This window comes from Pelodiscus sinensis, chromosome 18, assembly GCF_052426305.1.
Source record: "Pelodiscus sinensis isolate ZL-2025 chromosome 18, ASM5242630v1, whole genome shotgun sequence".
Taxonomy (NCBI): Eukaryota; Metazoa; Chordata; order Testudines; family Trionychidae; genus Pelodiscus; species Pelodiscus sinensis.
Genome location: NC_143069.1, coordinates 32,862,697 through 32,872,279, shown reverse-complemented (window position 1 = coordinate 32,872,279; position 9,583 = coordinate 32,862,697). Strand labels below are relative to the sequence as shown.

Sequence of the window (9,583 nt, the reverse complement as noted above, 5' to 3'; positions counted from 1 at the left end):
GGTGTGAGGAGGGGCAGTAGGGAGGCTGTGGGGCGACGGGAGGGAGCTGTGGGGAGGCTGTGGGGTGTGGGGAGGGGCAGTGGGGAGGCTGTGGGGCGACGGGAGGGAGCTGTGGGGAGGCTGTGGGGAGACGGGAGGGAGCTGTGGGGAGGCTGTGGGGCGACGGGAGGGAGCTGTGGGGAGGCTGTGGGGTGTGGGGAGGGGCAGTAGGGAGGCTGTGGGGCGACGGGAGGGAGCTGTGGGGAGGCTGTGGGGCGACGGGAGGGAGCTGTGGGGAGGCTGTGGGGTGTGGGGAGGGGCAGTAGGGAGGCTGTGGGGCGACGGGAGGGAGCTGTGGGGAGGCTGTGGGGAGACGGGAGGGAGCTGTGGGGTGTGGGGAGGGGCAGTAGGGAGGCTGTGGGGCGACGGGAGGGAGCTGTGGGGAGGCTGTGGGGTGTGGGGAGGGGCAGTAGGGAGGCTGTGGGGCGACGGGAGGGAGCTGTGGGGAGGCTGTGGGGTGTGGGGAGGGGCAGTAGGGAGGCTGTGGGGCGACGGGAGGGAGCTGTGGGGAGGCTGTGGGGAGACGGGAGGGAGCTGTGGGGAGGCTGTGGGGTGTGGGGAGGGGCAGTAGGGAGGCTGTGGGGCGTCGGGAGGGAGCTGTGGGGAGGCTATGGGGCAGGAGCCCTTCCCCCCTTGGGGCAGCGCCTGGCTCCCGCCCCCAGTCAGGGCGTGGGGTTCACCTGGGGACACCCCGCCCAAGACCTGCCCGTGCTGGCAGAGCGGCCAATGGGGCGCAGCACCCCAGAAGGCCTGGGCCAATCCCAGCCTGAGCCCCAGCAGGTCCCAGCCAATCAGACGCTGCGCCCCACATGGCCCAGCCAATGGGAGCAGGCCGTTCTGAGCTGCCCAGCGGGGGCTGAGCCGCAGCCTAGCCTGGGGACAGACGGACGCCACCGCACCGGCCAGACGGACGCGGATCATGGGGCCCCCAGGCTGGGCCGCCCTCCTGCTGCTGGCGCTCGGCACCCAGGCGCTGATCCGGTGAGGGCCCCGCACGCCTGGGGCCTGGCTGGCTGGGGAGCAGAGGCCAGTGGTTAGAGCAGGGCCGGGCCAGGAGCCAGGACTCCTGGGTTTTTGCTCTGGGAGGGGAGTGGGGGCTAGTGGTTAGAGCAGGGGGGGCTGGGCTGACGCCGGGGCCAGCAGCTGCCTGGAGCAGCAGACGAGGCTCCTCGCGCTGCCCCACACGCTCCCCCCACCTCCCACAGGGATTTCTGAGCTGGCCCCACCCAGCCGGTCCCCGGACCGGTCCGGCCAGTTCCCGGCCCTGCCAGCGGCCCACGGGCAGGGCCGGGCCGGCTCAGGGGGCAGGCAGTGGGGCAGGGTCTGTCCCCTGTAGGGGGTGCTGGTTCCCTGGTTGGCTGAGGGAAGTGGGGGGTCCCACGGTTTCCCTTACACTCACCCCCCACCCCCCCACAGGATCCCCCTGCGGAAGTTCCCCTCGGTGAGGAACCGGTTCGGCAGGAAGGGGCTGCCCACCGCTGAGGCGGGGGCTCGGGGGGGCCTGGGCAGGGCTCCCCACAGCCGCTCGGCTGCCCCCCAGCGTTTGCACGACTACATGGACGTAAGTCCCCCCCCGCAGGCCCTGGGGGGCATGGTTGGGAGGGGAGGGGGAGAGGATGTGGGAGGACGGGGGGGAATGTGGGGATCCGCACTGGAGGTGGGGGTGGCAGTGTGGGCTGCACTGTGGGACCGGGGGCTGCACCGGGGGGGCCGGGGCTGTGCTGACCTGCCCCTCCCCCCAGGCGCAGTACTATGGGGAGATCGGGATCGGGACCCCCCCACAGGTGTTCAGCGTGGTGTTCGACACGGGCTCCTCCGACCTGTGGGTGCCCTCGGCTCGCTGCTGCCTCCTGCACCTGGCCTGCTGTGAGTGGGGCCGGGGGGAGCGTCCGTCCAGCTGTCCTGGCCCCCCAGGGGTGCCCTGCGAGCCGGGCCCAGGAGAGATTCCAGCAGAGCGCCCCTGGCTCGGTTTGTGCTTCTCCTGGGGGTGCACGTTCGCATGCGCCTTGGTGCGCAGAACAAAATTGATTCTGCACGTGCCTGGAAACGATGAGCAGGAACCTTGGTGCCCGGGGGCTGTGTCTGTCTAACCCCAAAGGATCTGGGGGCCATGGGGGGGCTGTGTCTGTCTAACCCCAAAGGATCTGGGGGCCATGGGGGGGCTGTGTCTGTCTAACCCCAAAGGATCTGGGGGCCATGGGGGGGCTGTGTCTGTCTAACCCCAAAGGATCTGGGGGGCCATGGGGGGGCTGTGTCTGTCCTGACCTCTCCTCTCCCCCAGGGGTGCACTCTCAATACCACTCGCTCTTGTCCTGCACCCACAAATGCAACCGCAGCGAGTTCTCCATCCGCTATGGCAGCGGCAGCCTGAAGGGCTTCCTGAGCCAGGACACCGTCACCGTGAGTGGGGCCCAGGCGCCAGGGTTCTCGCACTGGCTCGGGGAGGGCAGAGGGGGGTAGTGGTTAGAGCGGGGGGGGACACCCAGGCGCCAGGGTTCTCGCACTGGCTCAGGGAGGGCAGAGGGGGGTAGTGGTTAGAGTGGGGGGGACACACCCAGGCGCCAGGGTTCTCGCACTGGCTCAGGGAGGGCAGAGGGGGGTAGTGGGTAGAGCGGGGGGGGGACACCCAGGCGCCAGGGTTCTCGCACTGGCTCGGGGAGGGCAGAGGGGGGTAGTGGGTAGAGCGGGGGGGGGGACACCCAGGCGCCAGGGTTCTCGCACTGGCTCAGGGAGGGCAGAGGGGGGTAGTGGGTAGAGCGGGGGGGACACACCCAGGCACCAGGGTTCTCGCACTGGCTCGGGGAGGGCAGAGGGGGGTAGTGGTTAGAGCGGGGGGGGACACCCAGGCGCCAGGGTTCTCGCACTGGCTTGGGGAGGGCAGAGGGGGGTAGTGGTTAGAGCGGGGGGGGACACCCAGGTGCCAGGGTTCTCGCACTGGCTCGGGGAGGGCAGAGGGGGGTAGTGGTTAGAGCGGGGGGGGGACACCCAGGCGCCAGGGTTCTCGCACTGGCTCGGGGAGGGCAGAGGGGGGTAGTGGTTAGAGCGGGGGGGGGGACACCCAGGTGCCAGGGTTCTCGCACTGGCTCGGGGAGGGCAGAGGGGGGTAGTGGGTAGAGCGGGGGGGACACCCAGGTGCCAGGGTTCTCGCACTGGCTCGGGGAGGGCAGAGGGGGGTAGTGGGTAGAGCGGGGGGGGGACACCCAGGCGCCAGGGTTCTTGCACTGGCTCAGGGAGGGCAGAGGGGGGTAGTGGGTAGAGCGGGGGGGGGACACCCAGGCGCCAGGGTTCTCGCACTGGCTTGGGGAGGGCAGAGGGGGGTAGTGGTTAGAGCGGGGGGGGGGACACCCAGGCGCCAGGGTTCTCGCACTGGCTTGGGGAGGGCAGAGGGGGGTAGTGGGTAGAGCGGGGGGGGGGACACCCAGGCGCCAGGGTTCTTGCACTGGCTCAGGGAGGGCAGAGGGGGGTAGTGGGTAGAGCGGGGGGGACACACCCAGGCGCCAGGGTTCTCGCACTGGCTCGGGGAGGGCAGAGGGGGGTAGTGGTTAGAGCGGGGGGGGGACACCCAGGTGCCAGGGTTCTCGCACTGGCTCGGGGAGGGCAGAGGGGGGTAGTGGGTAGAGCGGGGGGGGACACCCAGGCGCCAGGGTTCTCGCACTGGCTCGGGGAAGGCAGAGGGGGGTAGTGGTTAGAGCGGGGGGGGGACACCCAGGCGCCAGGGTTCTCGCACTGGCTTGGGGAGGGCAGAGGGGGGTAGTGGGTAGAGCGGGGGGGGACACCCAGGCGCCAGGGTTCTCGCACTGGCTCGGGGAAGGCAGAGGGGGGTAGTGGTTAGAGCGGGGGGGGACACCCAGGCGCCAGGGTTCTCGCACTGGCTCGGGGAGGGCAGAGGGGGGTAGTGGTTAGAGCGGGGGGGGACACCCAGGCGCCAGGGTTCTCGCACTGGCTCGGGGAGGGCAGAGGGGGGTAGTTGTTAGAGCGGGGGGGGACACCCAGGTGCCAGGGTTCTTGCACTGGCTAGGGGAGGGCAGAGGGGGTAGTGGTTAGAGCGGGGGGGGACACCCAGGCGCCAGGGTTCTTGCACTGGCTCGGGGAGGGCAGAGGGGGGTAGTGGGTAGAGCGGGGGGGCGCCTGGACTCCTGTGTCCCAGCCCGGCTCTGCCCCCAGGTGTCCAACGTGACGGTCGTGAACCAGACGTTCGCCGAGGCCGTGCACCTGCCGGGGCTGGTGTTCGTGGCGGCCAAGTTCGACGGGATCCTGGGCATGGGGTACCCGGCGCTGTCCGTGCGCAGGACCCTGCCCGTCTTCGACAGCATGATCGCCCAGGGGCTGCTGGCCCGGCACCTCTTCTCCTTCCACCTCCACAGGTCAGAGCCCTCGGCCCCCCACACCCTGGGCCCCACTGTCCCCCACGCACTGACCCCCAGCCCCCGCACCCCTCAGCCCCCCGCACTCCTGGGTCTCCAGCCCCCACACCCCTCAGCCCCACAAACCTCCCAGCCCCGCGGTGCCATGAGACCCCCATGCCCCCAGCCAGAGATCGCGGTGCCGCCCCGAGCTCCCTCTCTCTCCCCGGCTGCAGGGGCTCAGCGGAGGGGGGGCAGCTGCTGCTGGGGGGCACGGACCCGGCGCTGCACGATGGGGAGCTGCACTACGTGCCCGTGTCCCGCAAGGCCTATTGGCAGGTCAAGGTGGACAAGTGAGTACCCTGCCCTTGCCCCTGCCCCTGCCCCCAGGACTCTTCCCGGCCCTTGAACCCCCAGGGACCTTCCCAGCCCCTGAACCTCCTGGGATCCTTCCCGGCTCCTGAACCCCCAGGTCCCTTCCCAGCTCCTAACCCCCCCCCCCCCCCAGGACCCTTCCCGGCCCCTGAACCACCTGGGACCTTCCCGGCTCCTAACCCCCCCCAGGACCCTTCCCGGCCCCTGAACCCCCTGGGACCTTCCCAGACCCTGAACCCCCAGGTCCCTTCCCAGCTCCTAACCCCCCTGGGGCCCTTCCTGGCCCTGAACTTCCCAGCCTCTGCCCCCTGAACTTCCTGATCTCCCCTGGGACCCTTTGTACCCCCTGCCCCCCCAGAGCACCACAGCCCCTCCCTGGTCCCTGAACCCCCTGCCCCCCAGGCCCCTTTGTGGCTCCCTGCCCTTCCAGAGCTCCCAGCCTCCTCCCGGCCATCTGACCCCAGTCCCACGTCACTCCCCAGGCCTCGCCGACCCTCTGGGCCCTGCTGGGACCCCACAGGCTCCTAGGGCCCACCCGAGCCCCTGGGGTCCCCCGTAGCCTCCAGCCTGCCTCCCAGCCCCTCTCAGGGTCCCCCAGTCTCCCTGGCCCCCCTGCCTGAGCGACAGGCCCATGACCCACCTGGACCCCCATTTCATGGTGGGGGGTCCCCGGGCCCAGCGCCCCACCGGCAGCCAGAGGGGACTCCCAGCAGGCAGAGAGAGAAGGAGGCTCAGAGGTGGCAGGGACCCAGAGGGACCCAGAGCAGGCAGGCCCTGCCCCCCAGCCCCACAGCCAGGCCTTTGTCTATGGGAGGGGCACCTGAAATCCCCTGGCCAGGGAGAGGTGTACACACACACACACACACACACACACATGGGGTCACCCACAGCCCAACCACAGTGGGCCCAGGGCCACAAGAGTGTACAGCCCCCCCCAACTCCGTCACAGGGCCGTGCCCAGGGAAACTGAGGCACACCCCGGGGTTACTACAGGGCGGTAGACCTCACATGCCGCAGAACAAGGGGAATAAAATTCCTGCTTTGTCTCCCCCTGCAGCCCCCCCCGCTGCCCCACTTGACCCCCCCAAGCCACTTCTGCACCCCCACCCTGTGGACCCCCATGGCACCCACCCAACCCCTGCAGGGGACCCCAAAACCGCCACTGGACTCCCCAACCATGCCTGCCTCTCAGCTCCACCCCCAACCACCCCACCTCCCAAACCCGCTCCAGCCCCCTTCCCAACCGTGCCTGGGCCCCCCTTGAACCCCTGTCCCCAAATCCCTCCCCACCCCCGCACCCCTGTGTCCCTGACACCCCTCCCCATCATCCTCTGTGTCCCTTTAACCCCCATCCTCCCCTTCACCCCCCCCCCCGTGTCCCTGACACCCCTCCCCATCCTCCCCTTCACCCCCCGTGTCCCTGACACCCCTCCCCATCCTCCCCTTCACCCCCCGTGTCCCTGACACCCCTCCCCATCCTCCCCTTCACCATCTGTGTCCCTTTAACCCCCCATCCTCCCCTTCACCCCCCCCTGTGTCCCTGACACCCCTCCCCATCCTCCCCATCACCCTCTGTGTCCCTTTAACCCCCCATCCTCCCCTTCACCCCCTCTGTGTCCCTGACACCCCTCCCCATCCTCCCCATCACCCTCTGTGTCCCTTTAACCCCCCATCCTCCCCTTCACCCCCCGTGTCCCTGACACCCCTCCCCATCCTCCCCTTCACCCCCCCCCCCCGTCCCTGCATACACACCCCCGCCCCTTTTGGCAGGATCCAGGTGAAGACGCCCCGGGGGCGGCACCGGAGCGCAGGGCCGGCTCTCTGCCAGGGGGGCTGCCAAGCCATTCTGGACACGGGCACCTCCCTCATCGCGGGCCCCAGCAAGGAGATCAAGACCCTGCACAAAACCCTGGGCCTCTTCCGCACCGTCGGGGGGCAGGTAAGGGGCTAGAGCAGGGAGGGGGCTGGGAGCCAGGACTCCTGGGTTCTTTCCTGGCTCAGAGGAGGGGGGGTCTAGTGGTTAGAGCTGGGTGGGGGCTGTGAGCCAGGACTCCTGGGTTCTTTCCTGGCTCAGAGGAGGGGGGGGGTCTAGTGGTTAGAGCTGGGTGGGGGCTGGGAGCCAGGACTCCTGGGTTCTTTCCTGGCTCAGAGGAGGGGGGGGTCTAGTGGTTAGAGCTGGGTGGGGGCTGGGAGCCAGGACTCCTGGGTTCTTTCCTGGCTCAGAGGAGGGGGGGGGTCTAGTGGTTAGAGCTGGGTGGGGGCTGGGAGCCAGGACTCCTGGGTTCTTTCCTGGCTCAGAGGAGGGGGGGGTCTAGTGGTTAGAGCTGGGTGGGGGCTGGGAGCCAGGACTCCTGGGTTCTTTCCTGGCTCAGAGGAGGGGGGGTCTAGTGGTTAGAGCTGGGTGGGGGCTGGGAGCCAGGACTCCTGGGTTCTTTCCTGGCTCAGAGGAGGGGGGGGGGTCTAGTGGTTAGAGCTGGGTGGGGGCTGGGAGCCAGGACCCGTGGCTTCTCTCCCCAGCACTAGGAGGGAGGAGGGCCTAGTGGGCAGAGCAGCGGCCCTGTGAGCCGTGGGCTTGTGCAGCCGCGCAGGAGAGACTCCAGAGCAGCCCGGCTGACCGCAGCGCCCAGGGCTCCCTTTGTGTTTCTCTGGGTGGTGCACATGCCGTGGTGCACGGAGCAAAATGTATCCCGCACACACATGCAGGAAAACTATCCACACGTGGATGGGAAAGATTCGCAGGAACATGGGGGGGGGGGGAGCCCGTCTCCTGGGTTCTTGTGCCTGCTGCACCCCGACTGGCTGGGGGGGCAGTCTGACCCCTCCCCCCCTCCGCTTTCCTGCAGAAGGTGCTGGATTGTGCCCAGGTCTCTGACCTGCCCGAGGTCTCCTTCGTGCTGGGCGGGAAGGCGTTCAACCTGAGCGGGGAGCAGTACACACTGCAGGTGGGGCCGGCCGGGCCTGGGGCTGTCTAGCTTGGGGGGCCCGTGGGGGCTGGCCGGGCTCGGGGGGGTCACAGAGGGGAGGGGAGGCCCGTGAGGGCTGGCCGGGCTCTGGGGGGGTCACAGAGGGGAGGGGAGGCCCGTGGGGGCTGGCCGGGCTCTGGGGGGGTCACAGAGGGGAGGGGAGGCCCGTGGGGGCTGGCCGGGCTCGGGGGGGGGGGGTCACAGAGGGGAGGGGAGGCCCGTGAGGGCTGGCTGGGCTCTGGGGGGTCACAGAGGGGAGGCCCGTGGGGGCTGGCCGGGCTCGGGGGGGGGGTCACAGAGGGGAGGGGAGGGGAGGCCCGTGGGGGCTGGCTGGGCTCTGGGGGGTCACAGAGGGGAGGGGAGGCCCGTGGGGGCTGGCCGGGCTCGGGGGGGGTCACAGAGGGGAGGGGAGGCCCGTGGGGGCTGGCTGGGCTCGGGGGGGTCACAGAGGGGTGGGGAGGCTTGTGAGGGCTGGCCGGGCTCTGGGGGGGTCACAGAAGGGAGGGGAGGCCCGTGGGGGCTGGCTGGGCTCGGGGGGGTCACAGAGGGGTGGGGAGGCTTGTGAGGGCTGGCCGGGCTCTGGGGGGGTCACAGAGGGGAGGGGAGGCCCGTGGGGGCTGGCCGGGCTCTGGGGGGGTCACAGAGGGGAGGGGAGACCCGTGGGGGCTGGCCGGGCTCTGGGGGGGTCACGGAGGGGAGGGGAGGGGAGGGGAGGCCCGTGGGGGCTGGCCGGGCTCTGGGGGGGTCACAGAGGGGAGGGGAGGGGAAGGGAAGGGGAGGGGAGGTCCGTGAGGGCTGGCTGGGCTCGGGGGGGTCACAGAGGGGAGGGGAGGGGAGGGGAGGCCCGTGGGGGCTGGCCGGGCTCTGGGGGGGTCACAGAGGGGAGGGGAGGCCCGTGGGGGCTGGCCGGGCTCTGGGGGGGTCACAGAGGGGAGGGGAGACCCGTGGGGGCTGGCCGGGCTCTGGGGGGGTCACAGAGGGGAGGGGAGGGGAGGCCCGTGGGGGCTGGCCGGGCTCTGGGGGGGTCACAGAGGGGAGGGGAGGCCCGTGGGGGCTGGCCGGGCTCTGGGGGGGTCACGGAGGGGAGGGGAGGCCCGTGGGGGCTGGCCGGGCTCTGGGGGGGTCACAGAGGGGAGGGGAGGCCCGTGGGGGCTGGCCGGGCTCTGGGGGGGTCACAGAGGGGAGGGGAGGCCCGTGGGGGCTGGCCGGGCTCTGGGGGGGTCACAGAGGGGAGGGGAGGCCCGTGGGGGCTGGCCGGGCTCTGGGGGGGTCACAGAGGGGAGGGGAGGCCCGTGGGGGCTGGCCGGGCTCTGGGGGGGTCACGGAGGGGAGGGGGGAGAGGCCCATGGGGTCTGTCCCACAGCTGCCCTGACTCCCCCCCCGTTTTTCCCCCCAGGTGACGGAGGAGGGCACCCCCATGTGCCTCAGCGGGTTCATGGCCCTGGACGTGCCCCCCCCTGCCGGCCCCCTCTGGATCCTGGGCGATGTCTTCCTGAGCCAGTACTACGCCGTGTTTGACCGGGAGCGGGACCGTGTGGGGCTGGCCCGGGCCACGGCTGCCCCTGTCCCCCCCCTGCCGCAGACACCCCCACCCAGCACCACGGGGAGCCCCGATACCCGGCCCCCTGCTCTGAGCACCCCCCAGCCCACCGCACACCCCCGCCCCTCAGGACGCCCGAGTTCCTCCCCCAGCTCCGGGAGGGGAGGGACGATTAGTGGTTAGAGCAGGGGGGCCAGGGTGGGAGACAGGTGGGGAGGAGGGTCTAGTGGCTAGTGTGGGGTGGGGGCCCAGGACCATGGCTGAGGGGGAGAGTGGAGTCTAGTGGTTAGAGCAGGGGGGCTAAGCCCTTGCTGAGGGAGAGT

The 9,583-nt window shown here is 70.9% G+C and overlaps 1 protein-coding gene across 1 annotated transcript; it reads left to right on the top strand.

The window, feature by feature from the left end:
• Positions 1 to 659: 659 nt before the first annotated feature.
• LOC149523383 (cathepsin D-like) lies at positions 660 to 9,583 on the top strand. The gene is made up of 9 exons (XM_089770150.1): positions 660 to 1,020; positions 1,456 to 1,600; positions 1,782 to 1,905; positions 2,321 to 2,439; positions 4,204 to 4,403; positions 4,619 to 4,735; positions 6,528 to 6,696; positions 7,601 to 7,699; positions 9,117 to 9,583. The coding sequence occupies exons 1-9, from the start codon at positions 959 to 961 to the stop codon at positions 9,441 to 9,443; spliced, it is 1,362 nt and encodes a 453-aa protein (XP_089626276.1). The 5' UTR covers positions 660 to 958; the 3' UTR covers positions 9,444 to 9,583.